Genomic DNA, 24484 nt, shown 5'->3' on the forward strand with positions numbered 1-24484 from the left:
GCGCCGGCTTCGTGCCGTTCTGCAGCCGCGTCGAGCAGCTGTTGGATCCGTCTCGTCATGTAGGGGAGCTCATCGGCTCCCAGCCCATTGAGATCTTCTGCAGCCGCCTGAGCGGCCCGCAGATTCTCGAGCGGGGTGGCGTAGACGGGGCGATCCGCGCCCAGCATGCTGGCGACGGCTGCGCCGCGCTTCTGGACGAAGCCGGCTCGGCTCGGGCCGCTAGGCGGCGGCGTGCCGAAGGCGGCGCGGTCGACTTCGCGCTGGTGGGCCTCGGTGAGGCGTCTCATCGAGGCTATCTTCTGGCCCTCCGCAATGAGGGCAAGGCGGCGTGCCTCCAGGGTCTCGGAGTCGGCATCGGCCGGGATGGGGACGGAGAGGTCGTGCATTGCCGCTTGCAGGGCGTCGTGGGCGTTCTCGCCCGAGTTGGCGACGTGGCTGATGACCAGCACTTCGGTGACAGCGCTGCTGCCGCTGTCAGCTCGAGGGAGGGGGTCGTCGAAGACCACCACGTCGGAGGGGTAGGCGTCAAGCGACGCGGTGTCGGAGTCGATGAGCATCGGGTCGGTGGAGCCGACCGACTCCATGTCCGCAGCAGGCTCGCTAGAGACGTGAAGTTGGTCGAGGAGGCTGACGAGGCGGCTCTCGGCGTAGGCGGTGCCTGCGTCGGACGCAGGCTCATCGGAGATGCGAGTCTCGCCGAGCAGATCGGCGAGGCGGCTCACTGCACAGGCGTCGTCGACGCCTTGCAGCGCGTCGAGGCAAACGCCATCGGGCGCAGCAGGCTGGCTGCGCTCGCGGGGGAGGAAGAGGGTTCCCGTACAGAACAGGTCTCCGGACGACGGTGCACCTGGCCCCACGGACGGCGCCAAATGTCGGGTGGTTGGTGCGACATATGCCAGGGGATGGCTTATCATTGTGGGAGCCAATAAAACGTCACCGGTGCCTGGAAACGGGATGAGGCGAAGACATGCACGCTGGCGGACCTTACCCAGGTTCGGGGCTCTCCGAGGAGATAATACCCCTAGTCCTGCTCTGCGGGGTCTCCGCATGATCACTAGATCGATGAAAGGTAGCTACAATCGCTCCTAGAGCTGTTGAGATCAAGGGAGAAGAAGAACAAGGCTAGCTCTTGCTTCTCTCTATCTATGGTGTGTGTGCTATGCTTAGGAGGCAACTCTATGCTCAGAGGCCAACTATGCTCAGAAGCCAACCACGCTTGGAAAACGAACCCTTTGCATGGGTGCTCCGGGGGGTTTATATAGGCCTACCCCCCGGGGGTACAATGGTAATCCGGCTGGGCTCTGGTCCCAGCCGTCAGTGTCTACACTTCGCCGACTTCTCCGCCGGCTGCTGGGTCCCGCCAGCTGCCAGCTACCTGGTCGACAGGCCGGCCCTACCGCCTAGGGTCTTGTCGGCGGCTGCTTACTGTAGCCGCGCCTCTGATGACGAGGGCTTTGTCGAGGTAAGCGTGGCTACAGTGGGCCGCCTCGGGGGCTCTCACTGTAGCCTTACCTCGTCTTGTCTCCTTAATGGGGCTCCTGCTTCGAGGAAGGGAGTAGCCGGCTCCTGGAGGCCGGCTACGCTCTTGGCCGACTGGGAAAGGCCGGGCCGCCTTCACGCCTCTCTCTGGCTGAAGGGGCCCGCCGCCCGCGGGCCGTACGGGAGTCGGTCGTGGGTGACGTCGAGGCCAGCATGGCTACAGTGCCGAGCCGCACGGGAGATGGCCGTCCTGTACGGCCTCCTGTAGCCATGCCCACCTCGGGCTTCGGGGGTAGCGGGCCGCACTGTGGCCACGCCCCGTCGTGTCGCCGTTATGTGGGAACAGCTTCGGCAGTTGTGGTCTCGGCCGGCTGCTAGGAGCCGGCATCCTCCTTGGCCGGCTTCTTGGAGTCGGCCACCCCATAGTCGTCCTGGGGAGAGGTTGCTTGAGGCTGGGTCGCCTTCCGGGAGTCGGCTTCAGAGGTAGCCGGCCAGGGAAGGCGGCCTAAACGCTTGGAGTGCTTGAAGGCCCAAAGGCCTGATAATTTTTCCAGAAGAACCAGGGGCAGTCGGTTAGGCTACCCGTGGCCATTTACTCCGACAAGTAGAACTAGCCACCACCGTAGGGGATAACTGATATCGAGTCCTCTCCACACAAGTTAGACAAGCACAAGAACACCTCAACCTCAGGAGGTTGTTCTTCCCCTTGTACTGTTCATCATCAACCCAAGAGGCAATCCACCACCACCACATTGGAGTAGGGTATTACACCACAACGGTGGCCTGAACCAGTATAAATCTCGTGTCTTTCTGTGTTGTGAGTTTGTCGAGTTCGTCCAGAAGATCTTAGCAAGCTAGGGCGTGGATCGATAGGAGGGAAAGAACTTCGTGCGCACCCCAGAGTTTGAACCTTAAGGGTTTTGCCGGAACCCCACATCCGACATTTGGCATGCCAGGTAGGGGTGCGCCGGAGCCTCTTCCTCGCCGACCGATCCACCGACGCTCCACGCCCCGATGTCCGGCAATCCAAGGCCAGACTCCGACCGCTGGGTGGCTTGGTCGGCCCGAGCGGTGTCACCTGCCCATGAAGACCTCGACCCCGCGCTCCAGGCGGCGCGAGCACCGTCCAACACTACGGGGCGTGGGCGGCGCGGCCAGGCGTCGTCTACCCTCACCCCACGGCAAGTACGAGCCGCTGCAAGGGCAGCAAGCCACGCCGCAGCAACAGCGCCGCACACATGGCGGGAGCAGGTGAACATGCGGGCAGCACTCACGGTGGCACGAGAGCTGCTGAGGTGCCGGCTGATGGAGAGTGGCCGGAACAAACTGCTGGAACGCGTCGCCGAGCTGCTGGACGCGGCGGCATCAGGTGCACCGCCCTTCTGCCATCAACTTCCTTCTCAGGCCACTACGAGATCTCACGGCAGGCCTCGCCGCAACCACGCGCCATCGGGCGTGCCTGGGGGCTTTGTCAACGCCGGCATGGCCGGCGGCGCCGGGGGCTCCACCGCCCCCATGCCGCCCGTGACAAGCATGGGTACAAGCGTCGCCTCCCATGGTCCCAGTGGGATGCCGCGTTACCATCCTCAGGACGCCACGTTGGGCCGGGCAACATGGAGTGTGGGGCACTACGGCAAGGTGTTCGGGTGACGGCCCCGGAAGCCTATGTGCCCCGCATGATGGACCAGGAGTGCGCACCGGAGGACGACCGTGGCTCGTTCCTCGGACAGGATTGGGAAGAAGGGACGCTAGAAGTTGAAGCCTTCCAGGAACCAACATAGAACCGCGACGATCGCACCAGCAACGACAACTTCAAGGTACCACTAATCTCTCAGGGGGAGGTTTACGCTAACCATGGGCTACAAGTGAATCAGGTCACAACGTCGGTCGATGACCCCGGCACAGCAGCATCCCTTCCGCCAGGGGAAGCACGCTGGGGGCCACGTGGAGGGAGCCAGGAGCAAGGCCCCTCCCCACGTCGCGCGAAGTCAGGCAACATCCGGAGGTAGGCCCTCTGCCGGGGAGGTGCCGGCGAGCGTTCCCCCGGCAGAGGACCCGTGGTCGCCGGGGGCACCGCTGGCGTCCCCTTTCCCCCTTTGTGTCGTCCAAGTTGCCGTTCGGCTCAAAGGTGGTCGAGGGTGGCGCAAGGCGGGGCCCGCGTCTGGCGATATGAAGCAAGGCCGGTTCCTGTGAAGAAGGCCCAGTGCCTGTGAAGCTCGCCGCCCGTGACACTCTCACGTAATAATGAGTGGGGCTGTACACGCCCCGGAGTCTCAGGGGTGCCGGCCTCAGGCCTTGGGGCCCCCTCCCACGCCTAGTGGAAGCACTTAGCTCCGCACTGGTGAGAAGACTCGAAGACCAGAAGACTAGACTAGGCGCCGGACGCAGCCATTTGCTTTGGATCTCTTCTTCTATAGCCTTGCTTTCTGGATTTGGATTTAAGTTGAAGTCGAGTTTTTGTCATTACGTGCGGGGGGTGAATTTTCTCGTTCAAGCAATTTCCTGCCATCTGGTTCTTGCCTTGTGCTGAAGCTCACACTCGCCGCCTCCCCCTCACGGGCCCCTCGCGAGCGGGGCTGGGCACAGCACGCGCGCCACGTGAGCCGATCGACGCAGGAACCTCGCGAGGCCCACTCGGGCGAGTTGGCAGACCCTTCAGGAGCCCCGTGGTGGCTGTCGACCTTATAATCTAATTCAGGGCCTGCCCTAGCTAAGGTAAGCCACGGCGGCAAAACTTGCCGTCAGACTCATGACCAACCAAAATGCACCCTCAGTTCAGCATAAAGGAGTAGAAATCAAGGTTTGTTTACATGAGGGGCTCCCCCTCTCAAAATGCTCTCACAATCTTTTGGGACCACGCCCGAGCTTTTGCATACAGGGTGAAGCAATACAGGAACGAGGAATTAGCTAGATATGTCGCTCGCCACGTCCTCCGCGTCGTCTTCAGACGCGCTGCTCGCGTCGCTGTCACCGTCGTTGACACCGCCACCACCATCACCAGCGCCGGCGTCCCCATCGTCGACCACGTCACCTCCGTCTGCGGCGACCACCACTGCATCATCATCTGAAGTGAAGGCCCTGACCAACATGTCCACGTTGTCCTCTACCCACCGCGCCAGGTCGTCCCGGACGACCGTGGGTACGGGGGCGATGGCGGCGTCAAAATCGAAGTCGGGGTTGGCGTTCAGGAGATGGCTGAAGACACGGGAGAAAGCACGCTCGAGCAGGCCGCGACTCCTCTCTTCCATGAGCCGGCGAGCTTCGTTAGATCGGGCCTCCAGGCGGGTCACCACGTCGGTGAAGAAGCAGAGGTGACTGGCGTAGTCATTCACCTGAGGATAGGGGCGTTCGCGTCACAGACATGGCCCAGGGCAGTGTTGACCCAGTTCCGAAGATCCTGAAGCATGGGAGCGTGAACGCGCTCCAGCGTCCGCCTCTCCAGCACTCCCTCCCTATTTCGCCGCGCGACGGCGTCGGCGTCATCAACCCGTTTCTGAAGCAAAAGCAGCTCGGCGCGGGCGAAGGCCAAGTCCTCCTGCGCCGTGGCCAGGGCGACGGCCGAGGCCTCCGCGTGCCTCTCTGCTTCAGCGAGCCTGGGCCTGAGGGCCGCGGCCCTGCCTGCATCCTCCGTTCCTACGAGCTTCAGCTTCCAATCGTACCGACCTTCAAGATCCGCGCGGACCCGGGCCACCAGACGATCGACTTCCTCCTGGACCTTGGCCTCGCGAGCCCCAACGGCATCTTCCGCCTGAGCAACTTGACGCTCCCTTGTCTCCAGTCGTTCGATCTCAAGGCTGCGCTCCACGGCTTCCAGAGCCAGCGCCTCCTCGCGCCTTCGGACCTCCTCTTCTTCTGCGGGCGTCCCCCTTAGCGACGCAAGGGCGGCTCTGCGCGTCTCCACCTGGCGCTCGAGGGACGCACTCCAGGCCTGGAGCTCCCACGCGTGCTTCTCCGCAGCCTCGCGAGCCTCCTCCAAGGCTCGGGAGCAAGCTTCACGGGAAACCTTGAGGGACGCCTCGCCTTCGCATTGTCAAGATCACGCTGATAGCGGCCAAGGTTGATGGCCACCCTCAGCTTACGCCGTTCCTCCACCAGCCGAAGACCTTCAGCCTCAAGGCGCGAGTCAACACCTGTGAGTTATTCGCCGAGTCGACTCATCGCGTCCATCGCCTGCTGGAAGAGCTCATGACGAACGACGCTCCGCCCGCGTTCCAACTCCAACACACGCCCCACCTCGTCCTCCACCATGGGGGTTGTGGGCGGGGCGTTAAGCGGCGCACCCCCTCTCAGCAGGGGGCTGAGGGCTGATGCCGCTCCAGGCACTGGCCCGACCTCACGAGGGGCCCTGGTTGAACAGGGCCCCGTGCTTGAGGAGGAGCCGAAGGCCAAAGTCAACCAGCTGCTATCCATAACCAGAGGAGGAGACCGGGGAACGCCTACCAGGCTCCAAGCCAGACCGTGCAGGAAGGGCAGCGAAGCCACAGATTTGAGGCTCCATGAAGGCGAGCGCACCCCCTCGGCCAGCCCGGCTCCGGGCGCGGCACGCGGGCTCGGGGTGCACAAGGCCAATGGGGGTGCCGAGGAAGGCGAGGATTGCTTCACGAGGGACCCAACGGCCCTGGCAGAAGGGGTCCTGAAGAGCTAGCGTCTGGAAGGAAAGCAGCAATCAAGAAATCGCAAGGTGCAGTACTTACTCGTCGACAGCGAAGTACTTTCGCCGCTTCAACGGCCCGAAGATGTTGTTGCCGCTCGGGGATCCCTTCCTCTTGCGGAGCTCCTCGAAGTCCACGCAAAGCTGACCAAAGTGCTGGACGTGGCGGCCGGCATGAGGCGGGGCCAAAGAAAAGCTTGGGGGGACAATTTCAGGGGTGCCCGGCTACGGTGAACAGTCGGGCGCCGTCTCGCCACGAACTCCCGAGGCTTCCGGGGCTTTGACCTCGGGAACCACATGCTGCGTCACCTCAGTAACCGACGCCCTAGGGGAGGGATCGTGAGCTCCCAAGGACGACGCCCTAGGATCACCAGGCGGCCTAAGCTCCTCAGCACTCAAGCCGCCAGCCTCCGTCGGAGCTTGCCCCCTGCGCCCACACTTGGGACGAGCTCGGCGCCGGCGGCAAGGAAGGGAACCACGTCGACGGGGTTCTCGCGGGGCCCCACCAGGCCAAGCGGGCGCAGCCCCCACCCATCAAAGGAGGGCATGCTTTCGGCAAATTCATCCTTGTTCTCGCAACGGTACAGCAGACAGCTCTTCCTGGGCATGTCGTCCGGCAGAGGGGCACCCGTCAGGACTGTAAGCACTGTTTGCCGCGTCCTAAGAGGAAGCCCCTCCTCCTGAAACCTCATATGGTCCTGACTGCTGAGCAAGGTCCACAGCGGGCGGGAATGGCGCTGAAGCGGAGCGACTCGTCGCTTGACGAACTCCTTCACCACCATAAGCGCAGTCACGCCGCGGTCCTTCAGCCTCCTCAGCCTGAGCCGGACAGGAATGAGACGGGGGCTTGCGAGCCTCTGGTGGCCCCAACTGGAGTTGGGAACACCAGGCCCTGGTGGAGCACGGAGCAGAGGGTTGAGCACACCGGCGTCAACAAACACCCATCGTGTCCGAAACTCGCTCGTGGATGGAGGAAGCTCAAAGTCGATCCCCGCGCCCGCTGTCGCTGCCACGGCCTGGAAGCTCACACACCCTGAGCTCTGTCGAGGGTCAGTCAAATGCAATAAGAAGAAATGGCGAAGGAGGGCCACAGAAGGGGCCACAAAAGGCGAAGACGGCGAGAAGAGTCACGGATTGAGGGTCGAGATGCAACATGTGGATCTGATAATGCTCGAGCACCACGTTGAAGAAGGCGGAGAAGGGGGGAATCAGGCCAGCCCAAAGGGCATCTATGAAGATTGTGACCTCAGTGGCAGCCCGATCAATGCGGGAACGAGACGCGGGCCAAGCCACTGTCTCTCCCCACTCGGTGAAACTGGAAGCAAGCATGGGGCGCACCTTGTCCATAGCCTCGTCGTTGAGCACCCGGGGACGGCCAAGCGCAGGCTCGGAGGACGGAGGCGCACTTGGCGAAGACAGAGGTTTATTCCCCTTGTCAGCCTGTTTTGGCGCCATGGCGATGAAGCAGGCGAAGCGCGGGTCGGATTGGAGAGGAGAAGTAGAGCTCCGAGGAAGCAGAGAGATTGGGGAAGCAAGGCACGGGCGACGGAGGAATAACTGTATGTTGCGGGGGCCGCATAGTCACGCGGGTTCTAAGGCAGCGTGGGGAAGCGGAGACGCCCACGTCCAATCAACCGCCATGCGTCAACCGAGGCCGCAGGCTTTTGGGGCCTGCGGCGCTCCGTACTTGACCTTTGGCTTCGCCTCGAAGCCAAGACCGAGCGCACCTTGGGCCCGGGGGCTACTGTCGGCGTTCTGGGAACGGGGGTCCCCAGACTTGCCTGCCTGCGGCCCACGGCGTGGCTAAGCTAGCGGGCCGTACGACCCATCTTCATCGACAAAGCATTCAAGACCCTCGCGAGGGGCCAAGCCTCGCGAAGCGGATGACACAAGACCTCCTCCGGAGCGGCCTCTCCTGGCGGGCTCGCGAGGAGCGGAGATATCAAGGCGGGGCTAACCTCGCGAGGCTCGCGTGACGTGAGCCGTGACGATCAACACCTGGCTGGCGCCAGCGCGCGCAGCGTCCTTGTTTCCTCTTTGGTGCTAAGGAGGCAGGCGTAGGTGCGGAGTACTGAGGCATCAGGTAAAGGTTTCCATATCGGTGCAACGAGACCAATACCAGCATGACGGCAAGACGGAGGTCACCGTGGAGCCCAAGACGGTGTCACCACCAGAGCCTTTCACAGGCGAAGACCACTTTTGTCAGGATAGCTTGTACTAGCTGTCCCCTTTCAAATTTGCCCGCTGTTGTTGGCTCCCTTCCCGCTCAATATTTGGGGAGAGGACCAGGGCCTATATAAGTAGAACTAGCCACCACCGTAGGGGATAACTGATATTGAGTCCTCTCCACACAAGTTAGACAAGCACAAGAACACCTCAACCTCAGGAGGCTATTCTTCCCCTTGTACTGTTCATCATCAGCCCAAGAGGCAATCCACCACTGCCACACTAGAGTAGGGTATTACACTACAACGGTGGCCCGAACCAGTATAAATCTCGTGTCTTTCTGTGTTGTGAGTTCGTCGAGTTCGTCCACGAGATCTTAGCGAGCTAGGGCGTGGATCGATAGGAGGGAAAGAACTTTGCGTGCAGCCCAGAGTTCGAACCTTAAGGGTTTTGCCAGAACCCCACATCCGACAGACACGACAACAAGTAGTGCTAGGGGTGACCTAACATAGTACTACACGTTGCAGACGTAGAGGGAAAACATCCGGAGTTTTCCTGGTGTCTGGCATTTTCCGGATAGATGAAAAGAGGGGGACGGTTCCATGTTTAGCATGCTAGAGGCATGTGACAGATGAATGGATTGCATATTGGGATTCGCTGGATTTTTTCTGAGCAACTTTCATATATGAAACATTTTCATCGGAGTTACGGATTATTTTCTATGATTTTTTAAATATTTAAATATTTACTGAAATTATTAATATTTAAATTAATACAAAACATGATTATTGCGTCAGCATGACATCAACCTGATGTCAACAGTCAATAGGGCGTTGACTGGTCAAAACTGACCAGTGGGCACCACTCATCAGTGAGATAGCTATTAAAACAGGTTTTAATTTAAACTTAACTAGTCTAATTAAGGGGGTTGGATGGTGGTCACAACGAGGAGCTTCACCGCGACGGCAAGATCAGGCACGACGGGGGCGGGGCGTAGCTACAGGCCGTGGCAGACGTAGGAAAGAGAGGGGAAGGGGGCGGTGCTCACTGTCGTTGACGAGAAGGCCCGTGGACGCCCGAGGATCTCGGGGTGTCGCAGATTGATGCAGTGGCCGCTGGAGCCCGAGGAGGCTGTCGAGGTTGGGGGCGGCGTCGCGATACTGTCCTGTGCCGTGTGTCTTGACGGCGAGGTGTAGTCGACGGAGGCTAATACGTCCATTTTGCATCATGTTTACCTACTGTTATTTATATTGTTTTTATGAATAATAATGCTTTTTGGAGTATGTCTAATGCCTTTTCTCTCATAATATGCAAGGTACACACAAAGAGGGAGAATACCGACAGCTGGAATTCTGCACCTGAAAAAGCTACGTCAGGCTACCTATTCTGCACAACTCCAAATGAGCTAAAACTTTACGGGGATTTTTTATGGAATATATAAGAAATATTGGAGTAAATAAGTACCAGAGGGGGCCCACCAGGTGGGCACAACCCACCTGGGCGCGCCAGGGAGCCCAGGCGCACCCTGGTGGGTTGTGCCCTCCTCGGCCCACCTCCGGTGCCCCTCTTCTGGTATATAAGTCATTTTGACCTAGAAAAAAATAAGGAGAGGACTTTTGGGATGAAGCGCCACCGCCTTGAAGCGGAACTTGGGTAGGAGCACTTTTGCCCTCCGGCGGAGCGATTCCGCCGGGGGAACTTCCCTCCCGGAGGGGGAAATCATCGTCATCATCATCACCAACAACTCTCCCATCTTGGGGAGGGCAGTCTCCATCAACATCTTCATCAGCACCATCTCCTCTCAAACCCTAGTTCATCTCGTGTGTTCAATCTTTGTATCAAAACTAAAGATTGGTACTTGTGGGTGACTAGTAGTGTTAATTACATCTTGTGGTTGATTACTATATGGTTTATTTGGTGGAAGATTATATGTTCAGATCCATTATGCTATTTAATACCCCTCTGATCTTGAGCATGATCATCATTTGTGGGTAGCTACTTTTGTTCTTGAGGTCACGAGGGAAATCTTGTTGCAAGTAATCATGTGAACTTGATATGTGTTTGATATTTTGATGATATGAATGTTGTGATTCCCTTAGTGGTGTCATGTGAACGTCGACTACATGGCACTTCACCATACTTGGGCCTAAGAGAATGCATTGTGGAGTAGTTATTAGATGATGGGTTGCGAGAGTGATAGAAGCTTAAATCCTAGTTTATGTGCTATTCCGTAAGGGACCGATTGGATCCAAAAGTTTAATGCTATGGTTAGAATTTATTATTAATACTCTTCTCGTAGTTGCGGACGCTTGCGAGGGGGGTAATCATAAGTAGGAGGTTTATTCAAGTAAGAACAGCACCTAAGCACTGGTCAACCCACATATCAAATTATCAAAGTAGCGAACACAAATCAAACCAACATGGTGAAAGTGACTAGATGAAATTCCTGTGTACCCTTAAGAACGCTTTGCTTATCATAAGATACTGTTTTGGCCTGTCCTTGCCTTAAAAGTATTGGGCTACCTTGCTGCACTTTTATTACCGTTACCGTTACTTGATCGTTACAAATTATGTTGCTACCAAACTACTCGTTACTTGTAATTTCAGTGCTTGCAGAGAATACCTTGCTGAAAACCACTTGCCATTTCCTTCTGCTCCTCGTTGAGTTACACACTCTTACTTATCGAATGGACTATGATTGATCCCATATACTTGTGGGTCATCAAGGCTCTTTTCTGGCGCCGTTGCCGGGGACTGAAGCGCTCTTGGTAAGTGGAAATTGGTAAGGAAAAATTATTACTACGTGCTGAAATTTACTGTCACTTGTTACTATGGAAAACAATCCTTTGAGGGGTTTGTTCGGGGTATCTTCACCTCGACCGGAACCACAATTAGTTACCCCTCAACCTACTGCACCTACTGAAAATATTGGTTATGAAATTCCTTCGGGTATGATAGAACAACTGCTAGCTAATCCTTATGCAGGAGATGGAACCGAACATCCTGATATGCACTTGATATATGTGGAAGAAATTTTTGGATTATTTAAGCTTGCAGGTTTACCCAGAGATGAAGCTAAGAAGAAGGTTTTCCCTTTATCTTTGAAGGGAAAATCATTGGCATGGTATAGGCTATGCGATGGTATTGGATCTTGCAATTGGAATCGTTTGAAATTGAAGTTTCACCAAAAAAAATTATCCTATGCATCTAGTTCATCGTGATCGGAATTACATATATAATTTTCGGCCTTGTGAAGGAGAAAGTATCGCTCTAGATAGGGGGAGGCTTAAGTCAATGTTATATTCATGCCCCAATCATGAGCTCTCAACAGAAATTATCATTCAGAATTTTTATGCTCGGCTTTCTCATGATGATCGATCCATGCTCGATACTTCTTGTACTGGTTCCTTTATGAAGAAGACTATTGAATTCCGGTGGGATCTTTTAGAAATAACTAAACACAACTCTGAAGATTGGGAACTCGGCGAAGGTAAAGAGTCAGGTATTAAGCTTAAGTATGATTGTGTTAAATCTTTTTATGAATACCGATGCTTTTCAAAAGTTTAGCACTAAATAAGGACTTGACTCTGAGATAGTATCTTCCTTTTGTGAATCTTTTGCTACTCATGTTGATCTCCCTAGGAGAAGTGGTTTAAATATCACCCACCTATTAAAGAAGAAATTAAAGAACCGGTAATAGCTAAAGATGAAACTATTATCTATAATGTTGATTTAGTTGTTCCTACTGCTTATATTGAAAAACCACCTTTCCCTGTTAGGATGAAGGAACATGCTAAAGTCTCAAGTGTGGTCAATAAAAGTTATATTAGAACACCCAAACCAGCTGAACAAATTAAGGTAGAACCTAGAATGGCTATGGTTAAAGATCTCAAAGTTGAAAATATAGATGGGCATGTTATTTACTTCTCTGATGAAGCTGCTAGAATTGCCAAACCCGATGAAAAAGATAAACATAGACCTGTTGTGGGAATGCCTGTTGTCCCAGTTAAAATAGGAGATCGCTGTTATCATGGTTTATTTGATATAGGTGCTAGTGTGAGTGCTATTCCTTTTACCTTATATCAAGAAATTATGAATGATATAGCTCCCACTGAAATGATGTTACTATTAAACGTGCTAATAGAGACACCATCACACCACTTGGGATTCTTAGAGATGTTGAAGTCTTGTGTGGGAAAATAAAATATCCTACTGATTTTCTTGTTCTTGGTTCCCCACAAGATAAATTTTGTCCCATTATCTTTGGTAGACCTTTCTTGAACACTGTTAATGCTAAAATAGATTGTGAGAAACAAACTGTTGGTATTAGTTTTGGTGATGAGTCTCATGAGTTTAATTTTTCTAAGTTCAGTAGAAAGCATCATAAGAAAGAATTACCAAGTAAGGATGAAATAATTGGTCTTGCTTCTATTGTCGTGTCTCCTACTAATACACTAGAGCAATATTTCATGAGAATAATATGCATATGCATGAAAGAAATGAAATAGATAAGATTTTGTTTGGACAACGTCCTCTGCTTAAACACAATTTGCCTATTGAAACTCTAGGAGGTCCTCCTCCACCTATAGGTGATCCTGTGTTTGAATTAAAACAATTGCCAGACACTTTGAAATATGCCTATCTTGATGAGAAGAAGATATATCATGTTATTATTAGTGCTAACCTTTCAGAACATGAAGAAGAAAGATTATTAAAGGTTCTGAAGAAGCACCAAGCTGCTATTGGGTATACTCTTGATCATTTGAAGGGCATTAGTCCCACCCTCTGCCAGTACAAAATTAATATGGACCCTGATGCTAAACCCGTTGTTGATCACCAACAACGTTTAAATCCTAAAATGAAAGAAGTGGTAAGAACTGAAATATTGAAGCTTCTGGAAAGTAGATGGGTAAGTCATGTTCATTGTGTCCCCAAGAAGGGAGGTATTACTGTTGTTCCTAATGATAAGAATGAACTTATTCCACAAAGAATTGTCACTAGCTATAGAATGGTAATTGATTTTAGAAAATTAAATAAAGCTACTAGAAAAGATCATTACCCTATGCCTTTTATTGATCAAATGCTAGAAAGACTATCAAAGCACACATTTTTGCTTCCTTGATGGATATTCTGTTTTTTCTCAAATACCTGTCTCGCAACCTGATCAAGAGAAAACCACCTTTACTTGTCCTTTTGGAACTTATGCTTATAGACGTATGCCTTTTGGTTTATGTAATGCACCTGCTACCTTTCAAAGATGTATGACTGCTATATTCTCTGATTTTTGTGAAAAGATTTTTGAGGTTTTCATGGATGATTTTTTTGTTTACGGAACTTCTTTTGATGATTGCTTAAGCAACCTTGATCGAGTTTTGCAGAGATGCGAGCAAACTAATCTTGTCTTGAATTGGGAGAAGTGCCACTTTATGGTTAATGAAGATATTGTCTTGGGACATAAAATTTCTGAACGGGGTATTGAGGTGGATAAAGCTAAAGTTGATGCAATTGAGAAAATGCCATGTCCTAAAGATATCAAAGGTATCCGTAGTTTCCTTGGTCATGCTGGTTTCTATAGGAGGTTTATTAAAGACTTCTCTAAAATTTCTAGGCCTCTTACAAATATTTTACAAAAGGATGTTCCATTTGTTTTTGATGATGATTGTGTAGAAGCCTTTGAAACACTTAAGAAAGCCTTGATTTCTGCACCTATTGTTCAACCACCTGATTGGAACTTGCCTTTTGAAATTATGTGTGATGCTAGTGATTATGTTGTTGGTGCTGTTCTAGGACAAAAAGTTGATAAGAAATTAGATGTTATTCATTATGCTAGTAAAACTCTAGACAGTGCTCAACGAAATTATGCTACTACTGAAAAAGAATTTTTAGTAGTTGTGTTTGCTTGTGATAAATTTAGATCTTACATTGTTGATTCTAAAGTAATTGTTCACACCGACCATGCTGCTATAAAATATCTTATGGAAAAGAAAGATGCTAAACCTAGACTTATTAGGTTGGTTCTCTTGCTTCAAGAATTTGACTTACATATCATTGATAGAAAGGGAGCTGAGAACCCCGTGGCTGATAACTTGTCTAGGCTAGAAAATATTCTTGATGACCCACAACCTATTAATGATAGTTTTCCTGATGAACAATTAGCTGCAATAAACGTTTCTCATAACACTCCTTGGTATGATGATTATGCTAATTAAATTGTTGCTAAATATATACCACCTAGCTTCACATACCAACAAAAGAAAAAATTCTTATATGATTTAAGACATTACTTTTGGGATGACCCACATCTTTATAAAGAAGGAGTAGATGGTATTATTAGACATTGTCTACCTGAGCATGAACAGGGACAAATTCTATGGAAGTGTCACTCCGAAGCTTATGGAGGGCATCATGCGGGAGATAGAACTGCTCACAAGGTATTGCAATCTGATTTTTATTGGCCTACTCCCTTCAAGGATGCCCGTAAGTTTGTTTTATCTTGTGATGAATGTCAAAGAATTGGTAATATTGGTAAGCGTCCGGAAATTCCTATGAATTATTCTCTTGTTGTTGAACCATTTGATGTTTGGGGATTTGATTATATGGGAACTTTTCCTTCCTCTAATGGGTATACACATATTTTGGTTGTTGTTGATTATGTTACTAAGTGGGTAGAAGCTATTCCAACTAGTAGTGCTAATCACAACACCTCTATTAAAATGCTTAAGGAAGTTATTTTTCCAAGGTTTGGAGTTCCTAGATATTTAATGACTGATGGTGGTTCACACTTTAATCATGGTGCTTTCCGTAAAATGCTTGCTAAGTATGATGTTAACCATAGAATTGCATCAGCTTATCATCCTCAGTCTAGTGGTCAAGTTGAACTTAGCAATAGAGAAATAAAATTAATTTTACAAAAGACTGTCAATAGGTCCCGGAAGAATTGGTCTAAGAAATTAGATGATGCACTTTGGGCTTATAAAACAGCATATAAAAATCCTATGGGTATGTCTCCTTATAAAATGGTTTATGGAAAAGCTTGACATTTGCCTCTTGAGTTAGAACGTAAAGCATATTGGTCAATTAAAGAACTCAACTATGATTTCAGACTTGTCGGTGAAAAGAGGTTATTTGATATTAGCACAATAGATGAATGGAGAACCCAAGCTAATGAAAATGCCAAGTTATTTAAAAAAATAAAAGATGGCATGATAAAAGAATCCAAAAGCATGAGTTCAAAGTTGGAGAATATGTTCTTTTGTACAACTCTCGTTCCAGATTCCTTGCAGGAAAACTCCTCTCCAAATTGGAAGGACCCTATGTTATCGAGGAGGTTTATCGATCTGGAGCCATCAAAATAAATAATGCTGAAGTAACTAACCCGAAGGTTGTCAATGGGCAAAGAATAAAACATTATATCTCAGGTACGCCCATTAATGTTGAAAGCAATATTATCAGAACTATGACACTGGAAGAACACATAAAGGAAACCTTTCGGAACACTACAGAATTGAGAAAAAGGAGGAGGTACGTGATTCGGTAAGTAAACGGACTCCGAAAAATCCGCAAAAAATATTTTTTGTCAGTTTTGGAATATTTAAAAATTAGGAAAATAAGAAACTACCAGGAAGGTCACCCTGGTGGGCACAAGACACCAGGGCACGCCTGGCAGCCAGGAGCACCCAGGTGGGTTGTGCCCACCTCGGGTACCTTCCGGACTCTGATTTTCTTCTATTTTCTTGTTTCCCAAGATAAACAATCTTTATATACCCCCCAAACCTATTGACCACCATATCACGGAGAAATCTTCGATTTTCTTTTCTTGTTGTTTTCGGTCAGATCTGTTAAGCCAGGCATCATGTCTTCTCCCTCCTCCAACAAAGTAGAATAGGATGCTTGGTTCATGAAGATCGAGCTGAAGAGAGAGGAGCCTGAAGAACCTCTCGAAGGGGCCAAGAGCAAGGAGGCCATCAGAGATCAAGCGTCGGTGGTCGAGCAAGCCCAGCCTGCCGAGGATGAAGAAGAAGATATCCTTAAACCTTACTATGATCATCTAACCCCCACTGAGATCGAAGCTTTTCGGATCATAGAAACGATTCGTGTGCAAAATAAATATCTTACTCGTGAAAATATTATGTTGCAAGAGCACATGGTTTTCCTCCGGAGCGTCATCCATAGATTGGAGTATCTTGTGAGCCTGAAGGACAAGATTGCCTCTACCACTTCACCACCACCTCCTTCTTCATCATTGAGTATCGGGTATGGGCACTCCCCTTGGCTTGTGCCAAGCTTGGGGGAGGTGCCCCGGTATCGTATCACCTCCACTATCTTTTGCTTTTACTTATCTTAGTTTGATCCATAGTTATGTTTCGCTTTAATGAATAAAAGTTTAGTTCGATCCTTTCTTTTTGAGAGTTTGCTTAGTGATCTATCCTTGTAAAATCGTGTGCGAGATATATAATAAAGTTTAGTTTGAGTTTTGCTTTCTTTACTTTCATGTTTCAATAAAAAGAAAGGAAATAAATGAAAAAGATCATATGCTAATCTTATAGTAAGTAATGACATCACATAAGGAAGAGTATCAGTAGAAAATTTTATTGGAGATTTGCAAACATAGCATTGGTCAGTGATGCAATTCATGAAAACATTAATAATGGAAGAGAAGATTCACATGCAAATACACTATCTTGGACATCTTTTGTGATTGTGAACCACCATCAAATTATTATATGCCAAAATTGTTGACGTTGGGCAAGGAAGACAACATAATGATTCATGTTTGTTCATATTCACTTAGAAGTTATATTGTCATAGATCCTTTAACATGTGGTGCTTGCCCCCTATATTTGCTAGCCAAAAATTCCGCACTAAGTAGAGATACCACTTGTGCATCCAAAAACCCTTAAACCCAAATCTGTTTTGAGAATCCACCACACCTACCTATGGATTGAGTAAGATCCTTCAAGTAAGTTGTCATCGGTGCAATAAGGCAATAAAAATTGCTTCTAAAAGTGTTAGATCATTTAGCATAAGAGAAAATTGAGCATTGTACGAACTTGTGAAACGAATAAAAGCGACAGACTGCATAATAAAGGTTGCTATCATAAGGGGCAATATAACATGACATTTTTTTGCACTAAGAGATTGAGCATACAACCAAAAAGCGCATGGCAACCTCTGATTCCCTCTGCGAAGGGCCTATCTTTTACTTTCATGTATTTACTTTTATGCAAAGAGTCAAAGTCTTTCTCTCTTTTCCTTTTTATTTTCTCTTTTGGCAAGCATCATGTGGTGAGGAAAGATCTAGGAACATATATCCAGTTGGATGTGGGTAGCATGAGTTATTATTGTTGACATCACCCTTGAGGTGAATGCATTGGGAGGCGAAACTATAAGCCCCTATCTTTCTATGTGTCCGGTTGAAACATTTTGCTCATGTGTATGCGGTGAGTGTTAGCAATTATAGAAGACTATATGATGGTTGAGTATGTGGACTTGCCAAAAAGGCTCTGATACGTGTCCCTTCCTGAAAAGATGATGAATTGTAGTTGCAAAGTTGACCGAGAACATAGTTTGTTGGTTTCCAATAGATTTTATGCTTTATACTTCGATGTTGTGATGAATTATTACTTATTCATGAGAAGTCTATGATAAAAGTTTTATGGTAAAGTCTGTATTTTGTTTTTATCGACGCCTCTCTCTCTCTAAGCATGTGGACATGTTTTTTGATTTTGGTTTTCGCTTGAGGACAAGCGAGGTCTAAGCTTGGGGGAGTTGATATATCCATTTTGCATCATGTTTACCTACTGTTATTTATAAAGTTTTTATGCATAATAATGCTTTTTGGAGTAATTCTAATGCCTTTTCTCTCATAATATGCAAGGTTCACACAAAGAGGGAGAATTCCGACAGCTGGAAATCTGGACCTGAAAAAGCTATGTCAGGCTACCTATTCTTCACAACTCCAAATGAGCTGAAACTTCAAAAGGAATTTTTATGGAATAAATAAGAATTATTGCAGCGAATAACTACCAGAGGGGCCCCACCAGGTGGGCACAACCCACCTCGGCGTGCTAGGAAGCCCAGGCGCGCCCTGGTGGGTTGTGCCCTCCTCGGCCCACCTCCGGTGCCCATCTTCTGGTATATAAGTCATTTTGACCTAGAAAAAATAATGGGAGGACTTTTGGGACGGAGAGCCGCCGTCTCGAGGCGGAAATTGGGCAGGAGCACTTTTGCCCTCCGGTGGAGCGATTCCGCCGGGGGAACTTCCCTCCCGGAGGGGGAAATCATCGTCATCATCATCACCAACAACCCTCTCATCTTGGGGAGGCCAATCTTCATCAACATCTTCACCAGCACCATCTCCTCTCAAACCCTAGTTCATCTCTTGTGTTCAATCTTTGTATCAAAACTATAGATTGGTACTTGTGGCTGACGAGTAGTGTTGATTACAGCTTGTAGTTGATTACTATATGGTTTATTTGGTGGAGGATTATATGTTCAGATCCATTATGCTATTTAATACCCCTCTGATCTTGAGCATGATTATCATTTGTGAGTAGCTACTTTTGTTCTTGAGGTCACGGGAGAAATCTTGTTGCAAGTAATCATGTGAACTTGATATGTGTGCGATATTTTGATGATATGAATGTTGTGATTCCCTTAGTGGTGTCATGTGAATGCCGACTACATGACACTTCACCATACTTGGGCCTAAGGGAATGCATTGTGGAATAGCTATTAGATGATGGGTTGCGAGAGTGATAGAAGCTTAAACCCTAGTTTATGCGCTATTCTGTAAGGGACCGATTGGATCCAAAAGTTCAATGCTATGGTTAGAATTTATTCTTAACACTTTTCTCGTAGTTGCGGATGCTTGCGAGGAGGTTAATCATAAGGAGGAGGTTTGTTCAAGTAAGAACAACACCTAAGCACTGGTCCACCGACATATGAAATTATCAAAGTAGCGAACACAAATCAAACCAACATGGTGAAAGTGACTAGACGAAATTCCCGTGTACCCTCAAGAACGCTTTGCTTATCATAAGAGACCATTTTGGCCTGCCCTTTTCCTCAAAAGGATTGGGCTACCTTCCTGCACTTTTATTACAGTTACGTTCCTTGCTCGTTACAAATTATCTTGCTATCAAACTACTCGTTACTTATAATTTCAATGCTTGCAGGGAATACGTTGCTGAAAACCACTTGCCATTTTGTTCTGCTCCTCGTTGGGTTCAACGCTCTTACTTATCTAAAGGACTACGATTGATCCCATATACTTCTGGGTCATCAGAGGCGGAGCGTGCAGACAGCTTGGCGTGGCCGGAGGGGCTCGGTGGCCGCGTGGCATGCGACGGGCAGCGACGGTGGCGCTCGGCCGTGGTGGATCTGGAGAGCGAGGGGGAGAGCGAGGCCCGAGGGAGGAGGAGAGGGGGAGTGGGGCGAGGTGATGGGGAGGTGCGCCCGAGGCGTCGCCCTTACCCTCCCCCCCCCCCCGGGCGGCGACGGCGAGCTGGTCGGATGGGGTCGACTTGGGCGGGTGCTCGGTCGGCTGTACAGGAAAGGGATGCGGTCTGTGAGGGGGAGTGGGCTGGATGGGCCGGCTCGGGTGGGTCGAAGCACAGGGGGTTAGGTCCAGAGGGGCAAGGGCATCTTTTTTCCTTTTTAACTAGTTTTGCATTTTCTTTTCTTTTTTAAAACTTTTGTTTTCCAAATCTTTTTAAAGCCAAAATAGTTTTATAATTTAGAAACTTGCACCTAATTTAGTTTAATAAACTTATGCCACTGCCACCTTTAGATTGAGGTTTAAATAAAATGGTTTAGTATTTTTATAAATTAAGCAACATTTAACGTATTGCTTTGGCCACTGTTTATTTATTTAAGGTCACTTAAACACTTTACAAAAACATGGTGGTCCCGCATGTTTAAACACGTAGGATGCAGGTACCAGGTTTGTCACATTTATGAAAAATTGGCAATTTGCAAAGTCACAAATCCAAGGCAATATTATTAATATTTCACTTTCTTATAAACATAATAACGCTCAGTCGCTAACAGCCAAAGATTAAGATCTGTACAAGAACACCGAGTAGCCGCATAAGAGTAAATGCTTTGTCATATTCAATTCCCGCCAGCTTCTTAAGTTGGGACTTCAGCCCATAACATGTACACAACAAAGTTTTACTTAGATGTAGTAGATGATTGATTACAAAACAACAAAAGAATAATATACATAAGCAATCCAGCAAAAAGAAAATATACATGCATAGGGGTATTCTAGGAAGGAAGACCCTCCTACCCGCGTGTTGTCCAATGTCGATTTCTGCGTCAATGGCGTTCCTCCAGAAACCTCGGACCACAAGCCTCGTCCCGTTACACAGTCCATTAGCTGGATCAAAGTTCCTCAGAAGTATGATATTGCAGTTGAGCTTCAGTTTGAGTGCATGCAGAGGCAGACCGTTGGGAGTCAATCCATTCAGGAACTCCGGAGCGTAGTAGCCATATGGGTTGTCCTCTGCACTGTCAAAACTATGGTAGATTACTTCTTCCCCCCGAAAACGCTCTACCATCCGTATGTTTATCTTGTCGATGTTGTCATTCATGGTGGAGAGGATTGCGCGAGAAGTCATGTAATTCAGATCAGACATGTTGTCATCTAGACTCGGAAATACATGGTCAATCAGCTTCTCCAGGTCGTCAGCTTCGCCTGTCGACGGCACACAAATATCTTCAGGGAGTCGTATGTTTCCTTGATCGTTAGCTTCCTCGGTGCCATTTCCTACCCTTAGCAAGTAATCTGCAAACCAGGTGTCATTATGAGCCCTCATGTTGGTGACGAGCCTTAGCTGGCGCATACCCTTCCAGAGATGTGAACTTCGGAGAGTTGCATCGATTATCTAACCCCGGGACCCCCTCCTAACGACTGGAAGCACCTGCCTGAAGTCCCTGCCAAAAACAATAGTCTTTCCTCCAAAGGGTCGGTCCCGTCTTCCCATGATGTCGCGCATGCTGTTGTCGAGTGCCTCGACCACCTGTCGCTTACTCATGGTGGCCTCGTCCATAGTATCAGTGAGGCCATCCTCGGTAGCTTGGTGGTCCCACTCTGCTTGGTGAAGCTGCATGAGGTGCCATCATCGCAACTCAATGGGATCTTGAACCTCGAGTGGGCAGTCCTGCCTCCAGGCATGATAGAAGTGACGACACCCGACGTCGCGGTAGCGATAGCGATGTTGCTCTCACTTCGAACCTTGGCGAGTAGCGCCCTGTACAGGAAGGTCTTCCCTGTACCTCCCGGGCCATCAACAAAGGACACACCCCCATCACCTTGTTCAACTGCATCTAGTATCTCGTCGTATGCAAGCCTCTACTCCAAGTTTAGCGACGATGCCAATTTAGTGTCGTTCACGTCAAACTCGACGGTTGATTCCTCGATCACCTGTCTGGCCTCGCCCCCTATTGGGTCGAACGCATTGTCAATGCTTGGAAGAGCGAAATCAGCTATGTCTTTACCCATGGACTGTAAGATACCCCTAATGTCAAGCAACAACATCTGCTCTACCTCATTCGGGCATGTGTGTGATCGACGGTAGTCATCAGACATAGGCTCAAGGTGCCTATCCGCGGACGTCGCCTGGCTCGCAATGCACCAAGATTGTTGCGAATAACCTCCTAAGTGAACATGGCATCGCCCACTGCTCTACCTCCGTAAGACAGTCATCGAGCGTGTTTTCTGCCTCGATGAGTCCCAACCTTTCAGCAGCCTCTCTAAAGCTCCCACATAACCTACCGTCCACGGTGAGCAGGTCCTCAAAGGATGTCTTTCCCGCAACATGGTTTAGCAGCACATGCAGATAGTATCGCTCCCCCTCGGCCGGATTGGTAAACACGATTTGACCTATTTGATAACGCTCCACCCGCGGCCTCCAATATTTCTTACCCTTCTGCCATGTGAAGCTTCCAGGAAAATCCTTGTACAATATATTCCTAGCCCACTGGTGGTCTTGGTTAGCCGTGAAATACTCCGTCAACATGGATTTTGATGCATTCTCAGAGGCGACGACATTGGTCAAGTCAACTTGCTCATTGAATGCCACCATGTGCATATTCGGGAGAGGAAGAGGAAACTGTAGGACAGACGGGGAGTTGGCGCACAAGGGGAAGCCGAATATCCTCCACATCACCTCCGGAGGAGTAACCCACCTCGCGTCCACGTATCTTTTGATCTCGTCAATGTTACCATCGGCGTCGGGCTGGTCGATGCTGAAAGAAGCCCTATCATGGCCCTTGTATACATACTTGTAAAGGTATTTGACGACCTTTATGCTGGAGCAAACCTCAACGTTGATGTGGCAATTGAACATCCGCAGAAGGTAAGGGTTATAAGGCACAACCCATCTGTTGTCCAACATTTTACCCCGAACCTTAGCCTGCCGACCATCGTCTCGATGAAGATAAACTTGGTATGAGTCCTTGCGTTGGACCGTGTTTTCATTGAACGGCTGCGGGTATCTGCACTTGCACTCGTTCTGTTGCATGCACACATTTTTGTGGTTGAGAGCACCGCATGGTCCGTGCATCATATGTTTGACCACCAAGGCGTAGAGTTATGGATATTTCTGCTTGTCTGGGAGCTTGGTGGAAATGACTCGGTCGTACTGCTCTGGAATGACGAGCTTATATGACGAATCCATGATCAATAGAAAGTGGGCGTGGGGGAGGCCCCGCTTCTGAAACTCGACTACGTATACATACGCGACAACAACACCCAGGATATGCTTCTTGAACAACATCTCCTTCATAGCCTCTAGCTTGCCATGGAACACGCGAGCCACAAGATCAGGTCGGTCTTGCGCTGTCTGACCAGGAAACAACTCATTTGATATCTCTTCCCAGTTAGGGTTGCAGGTCATGGTCAAGAAGATGTCAGACTTCCCGTAGGTATGGACAATTGCCATGGCACCCATATGCCTCCGATTCATGTCGCGGTCACCACCTGGGTATGTTCCACGGAGCACTATCCTTATGCCAACAGCGCTTGCTCGGGTCTCCCCGGATGTGATTGCATCAACAACTCATTTATATAGGTCGGCACGAAACTTCGTTTGGTTCTTCATGTACCATTTCAACTTACAACTCTCAATCTTGATGTACATGTCCACCCCCCATTGCTGGAGCAATCGTGCTCCACAGAGTATGGGATTGAATATCGCAGGCCGTGTCTGTAGCCTGTAACAGTATTAATCTCTCACGGAGACGTATAACCTACTATTCCTCTATGCACATGGATGAGTAACGCCGAAATTAGGATTCATTTGAGAATTATAGTATTCATCGAAACGACAGAATACACAAAAGGCATACTTGCATCCTCATCCTCATCATCATCATGGCTACCTCCTGGTTGTTGTACAACCGGCCAAGGGACATCACGTTTAGGTAGTTTCGGATGCCAACCGAGCTCCCCACTTGGGTAGAAGACGGGGGTAAGAGAGAGGGTCATATGAACCATCCATCACATGTATATTGTGCCTCTGGTTGTCATTCCCGCAAAGTGTAATTGTACGATCGAACCTCTTCGCTAGGTCAGTGCCCTCCACCCAGATTGCAGTGACCTCGGATGACACTGGTCTATTATACTTTCATTGGTCTAGCCTTTGGTCCATGTTGAGGTCTATCATGTAATCATCGAGGTTGTCCCTGTGCGCACCCAAACTCCTAAACTACTGGGAGTACGGGTTTTCCCTGAGTATGTCCACTAACTTTCTGACGACATTCTGGTCCAATTGCTTGGTGGTAGCCTTGCGATGGGTTAGGCCAGGGTCGTCGTCGTAAAAGTACAATTGTAGATGCTCTAGATGGGGCGTTGGCCCAAAGGAATGAACGTTGTGGTAGATGGTGTCGTGCGCCCGGAACATGTACACCCCAAACTTCATGTTTGTGTAGTTTTCATCGAGGCTGACGCCAAGGATTGTGAAGGAAAAGTGGTCGTTGAAGAACCGTATGTTCTCACGAAAATGCCTAGAGTCTGCATCCGTGCTGGACCAAAGCCTCCTTAGCTCTGGGATGGGCTCCATTTCCTTCAGCTCGATCTGCCCATTACGACAGTAGAATCCCGGGGCCTCGGACTCAAACTTCTTGGCCTTGCAGTGGTCGCAGTTCGCGGCGTGCTTCAGGATGTGTATGTTGTCTTGGAGG

At 49.5% G+C, this 24484-nt stretch overlaps 1 protein-coding gene across 1 annotated transcript; it reads right to left on the bottom strand.

Annotated features, from left to right (window-relative positions):
- Window positions 1–5881: 5881 nt before the first annotated feature.
- Window positions 5882–23244, bottom strand: LOC109780404 (uncharacterized). The gene is made up of 7 exons (XM_020338989.1): window positions 23042–23244; window positions 21991–22612; window positions 21726–21806; window positions 21537–21653; window positions 21223–21405; window positions 20647–21135; window positions 5882–6127 (listed from the first exon to the last, which is right to left on the bottom strand). Exons 1-7 carry the CDS (start codon window positions 23242–23244, stop codon window positions 5882–5884), a joined length of 1941 nt encoding a protein of 646 aa, XP_020194578.1.
- Window positions 23245–24484: the final 1240 nt, after the last annotated feature.

The sequence above is a fragment of the Aegilops tauschii genome, chromosome 5 (genome assembly GCF_002575655.3).
Source record: "Aegilops tauschii subsp. strangulata cultivar AL8/78 chromosome 5, Aet v6.0, whole genome shotgun sequence".
Lineage (NCBI taxonomy): Eukaryota > Viridiplantae > Streptophyta > Magnoliopsida > Poales > Poaceae > Aegilops > Aegilops tauschii.

What these genes read in the sequence shown, in the direction of transcription:
- LOC109780404 (XM_020338989.1), bottom strand. Translation starts at nt 23,244, where the DNA reads ATGGCAATTGTCCATACCTACGGGAAGTCTGACATCTTCTTGACCATG. An exon ending in ATCCTGGGTGTTGTTGTCGC is followed by an intron (nt 22,613 to 23,041) that starts GTATGTATACGT and finishes GGTTTGCTCCAG; the next exon opens with CATAAAGGTCGTCAAATACC. An exon ending in GTAACGGGACGAGGCTTGTG is followed by an intron (nt 6,128 to 20,646) that starts GTCCGAGGTTTC and finishes CTTTCCTTCCAG; the next exon opens with ACGCTAGCTCTTCAGGACCC.